At 37.6% G+C, this 16,852-nt stretch overlaps 1 protein-coding gene across 2 annotated transcripts in view; it reads right to left on the bottom strand.

The window, feature by feature from the left end:
* PDSS2 (decaprenyl diphosphate synthase subunit 2) overlaps nt 1–16,852 on the bottom strand; it is a 113,954-nt gene that overhangs the window by 50,207 nt on the left and 46,895 nt on the right. For both annotated transcript variants that reach the window (XM_040059624.2, XM_040059625.2), the window contains exon 2: nt 14,219–14,350. In XM_040059624.2, the coding sequence (XP_039915558.1) occupies nt 14,219–14,350 (132 nt within the window). The remainder of the gene's footprint in view (nt 1–14,218; nt 14,351–16,852) is intronic.

Raw genomic sequence — 16,852 nt, 5'->3', positions numbered from 1 at the left:
GCCAGCCATCCAAAATAATCACACCATTTTCCACAGAAATGTTGAAGAGGTTATGGTTTATTACACAGTGCTCATTAGATATACAGTGGCAGCATTAGCAATTTTTCCTTCATTTGTGTCTCATTTAAGACTCTGCCCCCACAAGCCCATTCAAATTAGTACACAAGGTTAAAATCATTACGGTCAGTGGGAAAGAAAGAATAAGTTTTATTTTTATTTTACAGTAATGGTAGATCAAAGGTCCCTGGAATCTATTATTCTCTCAACTATTATCTAACACAGGATAAAAGGAATGAAATTCACTGTGATTTGCTGTGAAGAAAGATAACCAATTTTAAATGGGTAAACTTGGTATTTCTTAATTAATACCTCTAAGTGAGAACAACAGTTAGGTTGTGACACAAAGCAACAAAAGTCAGAAAACTAGAAGTTGAAACTGAACTTTCAGCCTTGGCTTTGAACTTTCTCATCTGCTTTTCAATATGCTGCTTTAACAGCATGGAAATATTTAAGTGTCCAAAAGGCAACTCATCCTTCACAGCAGGTGGAAAAAAACAGTTGTCTCAAATAACTAGAGTGTCATCTCTGAGAAAACACCTATAAGATGATTTAAAGTACCTTTCTAGTCAGCCGCATACGTTGACTTCCAGTTAGAAAATTACTGTTGGAGACATTTATTTTCCTGCCTTTTTGTGTTTATAGGTGGTACCAGGGGTGAAAAGATGCAATAAGGCAAAAGTAAAAATTTGTCAGCACAAGCAAGGATATGTTTATTGCTAAGAAACATGCCAGTGTCCCCCAAACTCCAAGCGACAGCCAGCATTTGAAGTCATGAAACTGTGAAAGAGAGAAAGAACTTATGTACTGGACATGCCACCTGACAACCTGACTGCAGAGAATTGTCTTTCCAGTCCAAGGTCCTCTTTTGAAGCATGCAGTGCATCACTTGGAAGTCTGGGTCTCCCATCAGGCAGCCACCCAGCTCTCAAGGCCAGGGCATCCTCACACCTCCTTCCTCCGCCACGCCTGCTGAGTTACTCTGCTGTTACACAAAACCTTGAATTATTCATTCAGCCAGATGGCAAAAGAGTGAAAAAAGTCAGTATGCAAGAGATTACGGGAGAGAAAGGTGGGACACCTGGACTCCAGATCCTGCTCTGCTAAGTAAGTTACGGGGAGGGAAACAACATTACAAACTCAGGCATTCCAGACCTCGATGTCCTATATATCCCTGTGTTTAGAGATTTTTTCTGAAAGTTCAGACAGAGGAGTACTTTTGCACCCTTTCAAATTCTTGAGACTGGACTTCTTGCATCCTCGGTGAATGCTTAGCCAGTGGCTAAAGAACACAAACCAATGTTAACAGCACATTTCCAGTCTGAAAATCCACTCACAAAATTTCCTAGTTAAACAGACCAACAAATTTTATCTGTGTTTTGAAATAATTTGAAAGACAAAAAGCAAGTTTTACTTAATAGAGTCTTAAAAAAATGCTTACAAAATTAAAAAGAATTCCATTAATTCCAGGCAATGCCAGTCTTATGACAACTGAACAGGTACTCTGGTAAAAATACTGTTTACTACATTTAGTTAACAATATTTCGCAAAAAGGTCATCCTACTACCTGCCCTTTGTACAACTCATTTTATTACGGACAAAACCATTTACCCTAACAAGGTGGCACTTTTGCAGGCAGACACCAGCAAATATGAAGCAAATATGAAACCCGTGCAATGTAAAACAAATGCAAGCCTTGATTCATTGTACAACTCAAAGCGCATCAGGCTAATTTAAAGGTCTAAACAGAACACAGTAAACATCATACAGAAGTTTTATAATTATTTCCATGCTATTATAGTTATTTCCAGACAATCCAGACTAAGTTTAAATTGTGCAATGTTAATTCAAAAGTGAACACCAGCAGCCAACTCCAAAAAAACTGCTCACAAGAAAGCCTACCTCTGCACAACTGCAACTGGTTTAGAAACAACAAAACAACCACTGTTTCTTTAAAACAAATGTATAATATTTCTAATAGTCAAAGATAAAAATAAAACCTTTAAAACTGATAGGGTGAAAAAAGAGCAAGCCAAGAGAAGAGTTTACAATGGAGTTAGCATGAAAGCTTTCCTTTTGGCTTGCTGAAGTGAGCAAGGTTTAGATATTATAAACAAGAGTCAAAACATGGCAAGACAGGAGGTGAGCAAAAGCTTTGGCAGCAGCTGCTGTAGTATGGCTTTGGGAAAATGTGATGGTAGGATACACAAAGCAAAGAGACAGTAAGACTCAGAGCTGAACAACGTACGTTGACCAAACCCTCAAAAGATGAATTACGAACCAAAGGATTCATTTGTAGACTGGATGACCTTGCTATCACCACAGAAGAAATCAAAAGGAACATGATGATGGAGAAAATCACATATTTTGTTATGGAAATGACCAACATTCCTTCCCATATGATGGCAGCGTGTGTCAGCCAGACTGCTTGTGGGCAACACCCATCCATCCAGGACTACCCATATTTGCTCTACAGGCCCTCAACAACCTGTATCCTCCAACTACATCTCATGAATCTATTCCATAAGAAATTTCACGTCATAGTTTAAAAATAGTTTTGACTACTCTGTGGTTTATTTAGTCAAAATATTTAAATACTTGCACTAAAACCAGCTAAAAAGATATGGAGAGAAATAAAAGGCCTCGCAGGTAAATGCAAGAAACAGGCTAGTTAAGATTAATTTGATCAACAGACCTTTCCCTTCATTTTATAAGTTGCTTCTCAGCCCTGCAAGACTGAAACATGCCTATAATTTTATTTGCAATGACTATGGGAGACAGTTTGAACCACTATTAACAGAAATTCCTATTCCTCTGCACTCTCAGCTGTTTTGAGACCACCAGCTTGACTTATTACTTCCAGTTTTTCTCTGAAATCTCTCTGAAGAGTTTGTCTGTAATTGTATTCAATGTAGCTGAAAGATAAGGTGCACTAACCTTGACATTAAATCTCTAGTACTAATGACACCTGAAATACATGGAACCTTTTTATGTGAGAGCAAAAAGAAGGTAACCTTTTTTATGCCATGAAGAATGAACACTTGATAAATGAGCAGTCCTGTTAAGAGAATAGATTGTTCATGTCCAACTGCACAAGAAAAAGGCATTAAAAATAAAATGTGAATCACCAGAATACAGTGCACCAGACAGGGTTGAGGTTTATTTTATAACTATATATATTTTTTTATCATGCTTATACATCAATTAGTGTGAAATGCCCATAAATATCTAAGATACAGAGGGGATAAAAAAAATTCCAAACATACTGGTTGCACAACCACAGATAGCTCATACTATGAAGTAAACCGGTCATATTCTGAACAAGCTGTAACTACATTTCTGTTAGTCAGCAATTGAAAGTACAGTTATCACAGGTGCTCTTCTCTCCCCTCCTGAACTTTCAATGTTTATAATTGGATAGGGACATTAATACCATACATTAAAATGTTTTTTAGAGGAATACTTTTGCGTTTCACAAAGCAGAAGTATGCAGCAGATGGGTATTGCCTGCCATGTACAAGGAAAGAGACTAATAGCTAAAGGGAAACAGCAGACTTCTCAGAGACCTTGCCCCTTACACCAGGTGTGTTGACAGAATTGCCAGCAGGGAAAGGATAATAAACCTTTTGGAGCAAGGCAACGACTGCTGCTTCTGGGACCATACCAGCATAGTAACAAGCATTTGGTGCTGTTGAGCTCTGCAAAGTTTTGTCATTATTATTCGTATATATTTTACGCAAATGGCATACGGTGTGATATTGAGAAAAATGTGTCTTTTAATTAAAAAAATGACTTACTATTATACCATTGGAACAATTTCCCTTGATTTTTACCTTATTAAAATATAAGGTATCTGAAAATTTCATGCTTTCATTCTTTCATCCCATAATGATTCAATCTACACATTTTAAGATGGGATAAAATGACATCAACCAATTCAAGCAACATTAACCCCAAGCAAGTGATGATGGAGAGACAGCTTTATGCTAATAAGACACCTTGAAGAACAAACTTTATTTCTGCAGAATTCCTACCAGAGTCCACAAAACAGGATCCTTTTCTGACTGCAGCTAATACTGGAGCTTTGCTAAAATTTAATTTGCCTACTGGAACAGCTATGAATGTAGCTGAACTTTTTGCACTGGTTTTGTTGCATGGATATCAAAAGACAGAATGAAATTTCAGACTGAAGCAAGCTTTCCACAAAACAGTGTCTAGGTGAAACATAGCAATTATGAGAAAGAAATCAGAAATACTATACAGTATAAAATAGAACTTGTTTATGTTTCTTCCCTTTAAGGCAATAATAGATGCATAATTTATTTGGCTGCATCTTCTCTTTCCACAAAAATTTACACAAATTTGGCCAAGTCTTTGGAAAAATTAAAAACTACAATTGCAAATACTTTAATGGACTTCAGGAACCAGGTAATCAAGCTCACGAAATCTCACGTACACCAAACATGCTCCACAATCATGCTGTCACTGCTGATCTTAAGTTTTCAATTGCTGCAAACCCTATAAAAAACCCATGGTCTTTCTGATGTCTCTTTTGACTGCATAAGCACCTTCTCAAATACAACACAGTGAGAATACCATATTGCATTCATATTCTCGAAATATTTATCCCTAGTTCCCCAACTCCTTATTTCTCTTCTCAAATCATCAATCACTCTTACCTGTGTACTCATACACCCACCTTTATACTGGAATATATTAAAAATAACCAAGTTTTGCTGTCCAGGAACACAGTGCCCTGTCTACACTGCCAGCATATTATGGCTGCCTTTCTTTTTTTATTATTGTTTGCTCTAGAAGCATCTCCGAGCTGTCAAATTGCACATGAAAATCCACTGAAGGTTAAAGGCCAGATACCAATGAAGCCACAAGAAATATTCATTCACTTGATGTGATTAGGGTCCAGAACAATGTCATTATTTCAAGTGGAAGAGAAAGAACACTGCGTAACCTTTATACAGTCTCATATTTTCATATACATATACTCATGGAATTCTCAACTCCACCCCAGCAGATTAAAAATGTTATGTCTTCAGTTACATTGTATCAGAGTACTGACTGAATCATACTAAGAAAACAAATTAATTGGTGCAGTATGCTCTGTAATACTTAACTTCATATTGCTACAATTTTCCAAGAATTGCAGAAATTTGTATTGAAACTGGATAACTGCATTGCAAAATTTGTGAAGGGAGACATTAATAGGACAGAAAGAGGATCGGTGGTACCTCAGCAGGTAAAAAAGCAAGGGAAATATTTTGGGACTGTAGGACAAATGAATCATACAGATGCAGTTATTTAAGACCTTGGAGTGAAGCAATTGGTCACACTACTGTCATAGCTCTGATGGATAAGCAGTCCCCAAAGCTGTCGTGTGCTTCCATCACAGCACTGCATTGTACCTAGGTGATGGAAATTTCTCTTCACAAATACTATTATATTTTTTGTAAAGGAAATGTGCAAGTTCTCAAGTAAGAAAATTGTTGCAAGGGAAAGGTTTTACAGCAAAAACAGTTCTGGTGAAGAGCTCTGGTGTGTGGCCATGCCATGTCCCAGGAAGGCTGTGCCAGACCTTGTTACACACAGATCACCTGGCCTTTCTTTGAAACGCTCCCACTGGGGTGAAAGCGGGGCTTTGTTGTTCCCACAGCTGCTCCTGACCCACTGCAAATTTCCTCCAGTGCTGCTCTGGTTTTGTATGCTGTGCTGCACATTGTGGCAGTCCAGTTCTCACTTCACAAGCAGTGGGAGGAAGAAGCTGCAAGAAAAGGGAGGTCTGGACAGACAGACAGAGGCGACATTACAATTTCTCCAAGGTAAGCCATACCTGCCAGGCTTTCTCTGATACTGAAAATTACTTCCTTTTTAAAATGGAAACCAAACACACTTATGTACATGTTGAGTTTACCTTGCTCAGCTATCTAGTGCTATAAAGACTTATTTTGAATTTGATTTGAGCCCATATCTCTGAACAGCCTTTGATCAGATCTAATGCAGCGCTTTTTTATTTATTCTACAATGTAAGGAGAAGACCTTTTCTTATTCAACATATAATTGCTGTATTTGCACATGCTAAGTATGCAGAAAACAATAAAAGTTAATGAAGAAAAGTACTGATAGTAATGAATTAGTAATATTGTTAGATTTGTATTTGGAGTTGATTTTTATTGTTGTGGATGGAAGATGATCAATAGGAATATGTAATCAAGTTGTATGTGCTTTTCATCTCCTGAGACTCATCTTGTAAATGAGATGATGAATCTCACAGGATTTATCCTGGAGAGAAAAAACTAAATAGAATAATTTAGAATAACTGCTTGGATTTCCTCTCACCAAAAGCTATGGCAAAGCTACCAAGGACTGGGAGACAAAATTATGTATTTCTTAAAGATTATAAAAGACATCTCTGCTCATATTTTGACATACTTTTCCCATTATCTTTCAAACAATTTTGTCAAGAGCATTGTACTTCTTAATGTACTTAGATATTGAATATTTTAGGACCATGCATTTTCTCTACCAGTTAATTAGCTAAGCTGCCAAAGTACGTGCTAGTTGGGATACTGTACCTTTGCTGAAAGCCAGCCTTCCAGAAGATGGAAATAAGAACAGTAAGTCCCAAAGGAAATCATTTTTATGATAAAGAGTCCTAATGTGCCCCAGTAAAGGTGAGGATTGATTGTTATGGCCTATTGTTACTATAATTAGAAGTCAAACACCAATTAGCAGTTCCATTAATAAGATGAATCTCTGCAATATCTGCAGCTGAGACCCAGGGCTTGTGTGCAATTTAAAGCCAGTGTGAATTTAAAGTGCAACAGCTACACTGTACTAAAACTTCCAGGCTGAATACTTATATCACACAAAAGATAACACCTCTGCTTTCTTTGAGTTTTGAGTTTCTTCTTACACTATTGGTCTTACTACATTTCTCTCATTTATTACTTTTTATTTTGTTTAAATTTGTTCTACCACGATTTAGCAGTCACTGCTGGGGATAGGTGCAGTGGAGCATGAGGTCTTCCAAACTTTGGTTCATAGCCACTCCCTCTGCATTGCTAGGTCAAGGTAAATTTAATTTAGTTTCTATTACTAGTAAACCCAGAAAAGTAGTAATGGAAAAAATTCTAAACTCCTTACAAATATGAAATCTTCACATGATAGAAATCCATTGTTAGGAATCATTGTTTTACTTGAAAATATGAAGGTAAGAAACAGTCAAATCCAATCTCTGAAGTTAACACCCTATGCAGTTCAGAGTACAGAAATTAAAAGAAGGGCAAGATCTGCAATGAGGTGAAGAGTCACACACTTGTGCTCTTTGTATTTTTATACGTATCGAAATCATAATTTGTATGGTCTTTCTTTGTTTTTATTTAATTTGTGTTTTACCTTTTACAATAAATCTCAAAGAGAATTTGTCCACAGATATATCTACACCATGCAACGTAAAAAGAAAGCTTTTGTAAAATTTAATAGCAAGCAGGTCAAAGCAACCTCAAAGTGTCATTTACACTCTAGCAATACAATAAATTTCACCACCTTCACCAAAATTTACTCATGTCTCCCATGAGATTTTCTCTTTACTTTCTTTCTTTTAAAGGGGGACTATCTAATTTATTTCCAGAGATTCCACATATAATCAAATATATATTAATGTGGAGACATATTTTCAGTTGGAAAACATTTAAACAACTATTTAAAATTACAAACATCTTTAAACTTGTCTACAGTAGAAAGAATCTGTTGACAAAACTTCATTGGTGAGCTGAGCAAGTAAGGATACAGCTTACACAGTAAAAGACCTGTTTTGCCAGAGAGCATGGACCTGTTCCTAAAGCAGAAGGCAGCCCTTTGCTACTGTAGCCACCTACTCTGACTGGAGATGTGACAGTCACCTGAGCATTAGCATCTCTCAGCTGTTTGGCTGCACTCTCGAGAACAGGACAGAAGCTACTTGCCAATAACTGGAGCTCTCAGGGAATGCAGAGCCAAAGGTGCACGTCCTCATGCAGTATTTATTCTGTTTTTCACTCAACATGGAACACCTTTTACATTTTCTCAATTTCCAGAGAACATGTGCTCACACCTCATATGCTGTTATGCTAAATACATAAAGCAGTGTATTGCCATTTCAGATCCTCCTCACCCATAAAATCCCACTGCTACAGCAGTCCTGGCCATAGGCATAAGTCAAGTCAACCAACCAATGTTCATTAGTGCATATTTTTGCGGACTGCAAGTCTTAAAAGCATACTATAATCAGCATATTACCCCTGAGCTTTTGACTACACTAGTCCATATTTATCTTTGCAGACTGAAGTTGTCCAAGGATCATCATTCACATAAGCTTGGATTCCCTGGAAGCAGCTTGAGTGCTCCTCATGCACACAGCGATTAAAGACTGCTCTAACAAGCACAGCATCACCTCTGTTACGGCTGCCATGGCAAGGGTTTCGGAGAAGAACAGATAGAGCTGCAGATGGTGAGCTGTCACCTGTGAGAAATAGCAGAGATTCCTAGTGTCCCCACTAATACACAGCAATTTGTCCCTAATACACAGTGGCATATCCCTAAGACAGATGAGACCTTTACGCTTGTGTTCTTACAGTAGGCCTTGGCACAGTCACCATTTCTAATTCTGAAAGCCCTGGGATGGAAAGTTCTTTGGATACTTCAGCTGCCAAATGACCATAAAGACACCTAACAGGCTAAATTACACTAACATCAGCATAGCCTCTTGTGAGCTCCACAGCCATGAATGCACACCAATGACAGCATTAGATACAGAGCTGAGGCTACAGGCCAGGGGTAGAATGCTCACTCATCTGTTTAAAACACATCTTGGTTATCACCTTGCGAAGAAGACTCTGTTCTTGAAAGACCTGACCTTCATGAAGAAAGCTAGATCAGTCTGACCTCATTGCTGACTCTGCTTTCGGAAGGAGGTAGGTCTACAGATCTCCTGATATCCCTTCCAACTTGAATTATCCTGTGAACCTAGATGTACCATCAGCATCTGGAAGGTCAAACTTTCTTTGAAGATGGCATAAAGCTCTTCAGAATACAGGGAAAGGAAATTAAGGCAAAGCTTTGTTCTCATATCTAGCAAGAAGCCGGGAGAAAGCTAGATAGAACTGCAAAGGGACAGAGCAGTATGTTCTCTGTCCTTATAGTCCTTAGAAAGACACCCACCCCCACTGATTTCTTTACAAAGAAACATCAATAGAAAAAGAAACCTAAGGGTGAATGAATCCTCTGGTTAAGATCTGGATTTAAGTGCTCCTTAGAGTAGGTTAGAACAGGATGACTGTGATATGGCCACAATGACCAAGAGCATGTAAAATCACTCTGTGACCCATGTGTGTGTTTGCACCTCCAAAAAGAGGTACTCGAGACATCTTTGTATTGGAACATGACAAGCAAAAGACCAACCATCATCTCAAGGAGTCAGCATCTGCTGCCAATTTACTCTTAAACTGAGCTTTTATTGGCAGCATCATCAATGCTGGTTTCAAAATAATTACTGTAACACTAAGGAAAAGGAATCTATGTTCAAGATTCCTGTCACTACATTATTGTCACCACTGTTCAGAGCAGCAAGAAAAATTCTGATTCAGAGACAAGTTTATCCAGTGAGTACCTTCTTGTAGTAAAGCATGTTCATCTTGCAAAGTGATGAATTCCTGGAGCTGTAAAGGTCAGCTGCATCATCCTGAAGAAGGTGCAAGGACAGAGCCCAGTATCGATAGTCCAAACCTAGCAATCTGCTGGATTTACCAGGTTTTAATACAGAACTGTAATAGTACTCTCTATATTCCAATTTCAATATTCCACATTGATTAAAAGGTCTTTGATTGTCAATGACCATAGGATCCATCAGTGTGAATGCATGGGCAGATTTGAATGGAAAAAGGATTGTTTTAAACTTCTGACGAGCATCCAAGGAAATCTGCAGAGCTGACTCAATGGATGTCAATACTAGAGGGTATTTTTAAAATTGGCACTAATAGGGAAAAAAAAAAACAGAAGAAAAAAGGCAAAACAGAGAGAAGAAAACAACTTGCTGTGTTAGAGCCAAGGATACTGAGGGCTGAAGAGATGGCCCAAGTTTGTTTTTTGGTGTCACTTGCATTTTAAGGTGCAATACAGAGGCTATGTCAGGCATTCAGTACTCAATATAAAGCCAAGGAGATCCCTCAGTCCCCAGGCAGTAGTGTCTGGCAGTGCCAGACGTAAACAGAAAAAGATACCCCTTTGGGTACTTTGAGAGAGGACCCAAGCCAGTCTTGGTATCTTAACTGTGAGAATGTAGCTCCACCATGAAGCATAAAGCTGTCAGTGTTCAGAAACCACATGATCCTGGAGTTTCAATTACAAACCCCACTTCCAGCAGCAAAGTAAAATAACATCAAGCTGCATATTTCACTATCCAAGTGAGTTTTGCTCTGAGAGAAGGCAATGCAGTGTCAGACTCTAGTATAATCACCAGTTAGGAAATGGATCTCAAAGCCCTTACGAAGCTCTAGCCTCCTGTGTCACATCTGAGGTACTCTCTGACACCACTAGGGTGATAAATCATCGTTAATTCCATTCTGCCTAAACCCAAATGTGAGTTCTGCTTTCTCTTTAGCACAGGAGGAAGGAGTTTCAAGGGAATATGGGATGCATGCTTTGCTTGAGTACAGGCAATGACATCAACTCTTACATGATGCTGTTTGCATACTCTGTAGTGAGCGCTACAACTCATCTTTATATTTGCAATGCTTCTTGTAGCCAAGGAAATATTTTCTTTAATGCTAAGAGACCAGCAGAAAGTTTTAACTTAGGAAATCTGTCCAGCAGCTGAAATTGAGCTGTTTATCATGCTGCTACTTCTCTTCATCCTCTTTTGGGATCACTGGTGCTGAGCTGGAAGTAAAGCCAGGTTCTTTTCCCCGCCAATAGGAATAAAGTCAGGTTGCTGCCAACACAACAGGGAGGTGGCTGTACAGTGTAAAGCATGCCAGGCAGGCTTTTATAACACTTCCTCCCTTATCCTCAGCATGGCTCATAAGGCAACCAGCAGTTACTATGATACCCTTGCACACAATGACCCCCACGGCCCCAGATTAATGCAGGCAGATCACGACTCTTGCGAATTATGAAGTGCTAAAGCTGAAGGCAATGCTGGCCAGAGGCAGCACCATTTAACTACACTAGCCCTGCTCCTGTAACTACCTAAATTGTAATCCTCATTATTCAGGAAAAGATTGTTCTCTGGTAGCAGGCATTGGTTTTGTTCCATTGTGTACCAGTGAAAAGCAGATGCCAGCTAGGAAGCTAGATTATCTATTTTTATACATTTAGGTCAATTGTCCCTTGAACTGACATATCTAGAGAACAAGAGAATAGGATTTTTTTTTTCTATTCCAAATTCAGCTCTTAGTATCTTTCTGTTTTAATTTTAATTTTTGTATGGCTTTGTTGTGATCTAAGAATATGAAATAATGAAAAGAGGTTATGCAAAACATGCCAAATTCCAGGATGAAAAAGTCCACCATGGTTTTTCGTGGTTTTTTTTAGGCTAAATGGTTATCACAGTGTTACATCTTCCTGGTCACAGATTGTACATTTAGTGTAGTACCAGTTACAAAGGACTGATGTAACTGGGCTACCTAGTGCAGGACTGAATATTTAAATACAGCACAAGAACTGGTTCCAACACAAACACTGGGAAAAGAAAGACTGGGCTGGTGCAGCTGCTGACAAGTACTGGAACAACTTAGCTCATGCTCAGATTTCAGAAATGCAATTAATTAATCACTACTAAGTATCCTAAAATCAAGTGAGCCATATCCCAGCTAATAGTCCACAATATAATGTTCACAGCACGTAAGTATCAGGCAATGAAGATGCTCATTACAGTGCCAGAAATAATATTTCCAGTAAAACATTATATATAAAGATGAAGTAATTATATGGCATGGCAACAAAAAGAGCTGTATAGATTACAGCTGAGCTGAAAATCTCTAAGAATCTATTTCCAAAAAATACTATCCAAAGCTGGAGACATATAAGCAATAAAGGATTAAGCATATTTCTTCACTTCATATCACTGAGAGATATACTTTGCCTTTGATACATATATCCAACATACACAAACCATATATAATTACATTGCAACCAAGATAGCAGACAAAAATGCACTAATGGAAAATGACATCCTTTTGTTCGTCTTCAGGAGAGGGCAGTTTGTAAAACACTACTTACAATACATGTTAAAAATATCACAAAAACCCTTTAAGATGACAAATTTACAAGCTGCCTATTTTCTTAGCTATATACAACAGAGAAATATAAATCAGAAATTAGACTCACATTTAAATAAGTGTTGTTGGAAAAGTACCTTAAATAAAGAAAGAACTCCAAAGCCCACAGTGACTTCAGCAGAGGGCAAGAACTGACCATTATGACACAAATTGAAACAGTGCAGTGGCATATTTGCTTGTATTTACACCATGCTGCAGGACTTAAAGTGTCACTGAAAATCTATTTAAATTAACAACTCCACAGTCATCACTTTTGCAGACCGTAATGAACCTTAAGTGAACCTGTGTGGGCGTATTCAGAACTGCTTGGTTTTTGGCGCACCTTTGTAACTCTGAACTAGATATCATAATGGCTATTGACTTGCTCAAACTTAGATTATTAGGCTAGATTTTCAGCTGGTTGAACTGGCATCAGTCCAATGATGTCCATTTACACCAAATGGCTCATTATTAATTCAAGGTCTTATTTGCTCCTTAATGAATACTTCCACTAGTCACCTTCCCAATGGCAGCTTTAAATGCTCAAACTTTACCTCCATGGTCAGAATCATCATACTCAGGAACTTAGTTATCAAAAAAATAATGCTTTTTCTCTCCTTTAATGAGGCATACTTAAGGTAAACTTTTTTAATCATTTACAAAACAAACTAAAATACCTCCTGTGCCATAATTAACTAACTAGAATTATGCTTTCATACTGCGCCATTTGCATATAAATATAAAAATTTTACCACCCTAAGGGGACATTACGGATGAAGCAAAATAAGAATGGAATTAAACAGCTAAAGGGACAACACAGCTTTTCATAACAAGCCCGCTTTATAGCATTGTCCTTTTTCTTACTTATTGTTATTTCTGCCTGTACTAATTCATACGTATTTTCCTTCTCTGGTATTTTAAGATACTACACTGAATTTAAAATTTTAATTTGTTTCCAATTCTATGATACTTCCTCTGCATTTTGAAACAAATCAGGATGTAAACATGTCACTAAGCTTGTGCATCTTCATTTAGTATATTACAGAGGTCAGAAACACAATTAACAAAAAATACAAGAGTCTTGTTTCCTCAACCAAGCAATACAATTTTTCAAAAAGGACTTTAAAAAATCCAAATTTTACAATTTTTCAACAGATCTCTTTCCTTACTTCAACGGACTATTTCACTATCAAATATACAAAGGAGAGCAACTACTGATTTTCATTACTGCTGTTAGCAGTATTAAGAAATTTAGTTTAAAAGCTTCAAAATATTTAGGAACTCAATGAAGCTGAAATATCTCAGTGAGAGCCTAAGGAACCATAATGGCAGGCTCAGTAAATCTGCTGTGACATGTGGGAGGTAAAAACTTTATTCTACACTGCTGTTGCATGGGAAAACACCCTTCAAACAGGCTATACAAAAACTTCTGTGCTCAGTGAGACCAACTGGTGTCCCACAAGGCTGGCATATCACTCTAAAATTTCTAGTAAACAGGTATACCCAAATAACATTGGAGGAAATCAATATGAAAATAATCTATTTAAAAATATTTTCTAGTATTGGGGATTTTTTATTATGAGTACCTCTTAACGTAAACTTTCAACTAACTACCTTGACCCAAATGTTTTCAATTTGGTTGTGCCCCAAACCCACAATTAAGATACAATAAGAGTTATACAAAGAATAGGAAATGGTTTTCAGTGTGGAAAGCTTATAACAAACCTGAGGAACAAAGGTTTGTGATTGGGTAAGTACTGATTTTCCTTAACAGGTGAACAGACCACTTAGGATGCTTTGGTATCACCAAGAAACTGCCCATCAAATGTACTTTAGCATACCATACAACATACCTGGAATAAATTCCACTGACCATGTCGTGCTGGAAAGAGAGTTCTGCTGTGCTGGGTCCAGCAGCTTTGGAAATAAGCAGCACGACCAAACCTCGCATCTGTAAATTGTTCCGGCTATCGTACACAAAACCCCTAAAACAGGAAGAAGAGAAAAAAAAGGCATATTTTCACAATCCATGTTCAGTGTTTGTACCAAAGTGGAAAAAAATACTTAGACCTCAGGCTGCCATCCATTCATAATGTCTTTAATACTCATGTTATCAGGGAAATACGTTGCAATTATGAATCTTGACCTTTGTCACCTTTACCTGACACTTACAATGAAATCCTACTATTGCAGAGAAAAACAAGTATTCAGGATTGAATTAAATCTTGATTATTTTCAAGGAGCAGCACGTCTCTTGCATTTCATGTCATGTGATGACAGGAGTATTTCAGAATAATTCAATGTAATCTACTGTAACAGGAACGTAAGAGCTTTCAGTTTCTTGTCTGAAGTGCAAAAAATAAGCCAAAAGAAGCCTCCTACTTCATGAGCAGAAAGGCAAAGGAGAAAAAGGTACAGTCAAAATCTATAACATGCTGGAAGAAAACTGTTTAGTGGTTGTGAACAGGTCTAACTATAGTAGGAAAATAATGAAAATGCAGAAACTGATGGAAGATGTACAATAAAAGTTAGAGATAAATGAAGTAGAGATAACCTGGTTTAAACAAAAATCTGTTTCAAATGCTACAAATTTAAATTTGGGGTCAGAAGGAAACTGACCCCAAAATCATATTTGTTGAGAGCAATTCCCAATGACCATGTTGATATAGCACCTCAGAAGTTAATTTGTTTTAAAGTGAGCTTAGTTTTCCTTTTTGACTGAAATGTCTCCAGTTGTATTCTTCCTGTCCTTGTCAAACTTGTTTTCTACTTCCTTCACTCATCAATACAGCTAATTAGCTAAACAAAAGGATAATACACTCCAGATGCTATTAAATTTGTAAACTAATTTCCGATAAATAAGAGCCAGTATCTCTGATATAATTTTAATATTTGTTAAATAAATCACATGAACTACATCACTAATTACTAAGCACTTTAACTCATTTTATCCCAGAGTATAATTTAAGCCCTAATAACTGAAGGAAATCAAAACGGAACTATCTTTAAATCAGCTGAATGAAAAAAATCTAAGATGATGATCATGCAAGTATGTTTGAATAAAGAAAACAGTGGATGCAATCTAAAGTTTCATTTGGACTTTTGTCATTACATGTACACTTCACAATGCAAGTGTACCTTCTGTACACTACTTCATCAACACAGACACAGTATATGAAGAAGAATCATTTAAATAGCACCTTTCTCTGTGAAAGTTCCTCTGCTACTGCAAATAAAATGACTTCTTGAGTCTTTACATCCTGTTTTACAGTGATGAGGAAATGGTCTGAACTATGCTCAGAGAAGAATGAGCAGGACCACCCAAATAGCTGGTGCTAATCAACTTCTGGGATCGATCTTCACATCCACGCTCACAGGACCAATTCCACAGTAACACTCCTCCCTCCAGAGATGTCCAAGCTCCCACTCAGTGCAGCTACACCCTTCAAATGCCACGATCAATTAAGGTAAGAGGAGGCCAGTATGGTTTTTACCACAACCCACAACACTTTTAGCACTGGTGAGATCTAACTAGCCAAATAAGGCCATGACTTCAGCGCCTTTATAATCTGCCCCCATCGTATTTGCTTCACCTGCAGGCTGGCAGGCTGACACAAGTCAGGTGTGCCCAGTGCGCCTGGCAGCTCCGCATACCCCATGCTCACAGCAACCCTGACCAGAACAACATAAAAAGCAGTAGAAGGGAGATTCTATATAACTTCCCAAAGCAGAAATTCTATTTTTTTTTTTTTTTTTTTTTTTTTGTTAAGTCCCCCAGTACTTCCCAGCCACTCAAACCCATGAAGATTGCACTGCTCAGATCTCTGCTCAAGGGCACACACGCTGTAGTCATGCAACACAAACCTTTATTTTGTTTACGGGGTACAGGGGTAATGCAGTGAGGGATTTTAAAGAGGAGGGACACAGCTGCTTGCCTTCAGCATTCTGCAAATTTGTAACCTGCATATTCTCACCAAACACACAAATATATAACTTGTTTCTTACCATGCTCCAATACACAATGCAGAATGCAGTTACACACTTAAAACTCTATAGATTTCCAAAGTCAGAGCCACAATGAACATTAAACTACCCAGGAAAAAGACAGAAAATACATATAATGAATAATACATGTGAGTGTATGCATCCTGTACACAGAATTAATAATCGTTTGTGGTAGTGTAAGTACTTCTCTGGCTTCAACTTCAGTTGACCACATTACTCACAACCACAGAATTTACACAGATGATGCAACTGAATTAAAATATATTTCCTCAGCACTATTTAAAACTCCATTATTTTTAAAGAAAAGTGGTTTTAGGGAAAAAAAATGCTTTTTTCCACGTATGCATGTGGTAAAAATCAGAGTGTATTACTAAAGGCAGAGATGTTGTGAAAAATGAATAATGCTTCCAAAAAATAGCAAATTATAGTGATACTCTGAACAATCAGAACACTTTTCTTTTCATGCCCTGTGCTCTACAGCT

Source organism: Hirundo rustica, chromosome 3 (assembly GCF_015227805.2).
Source record: "Hirundo rustica isolate bHirRus1 chromosome 3, bHirRus1.pri.v3, whole genome shotgun sequence".
Classification (NCBI taxonomy): Eukaryota; Metazoa; Chordata; class Aves; order Passeriformes; family Hirundinidae; genus Hirundo; species Hirundo rustica.
Note: the sequence above shows the minus strand (reverse complement) of the source record. Positions and strands in the feature narration are given on the sequence as shown.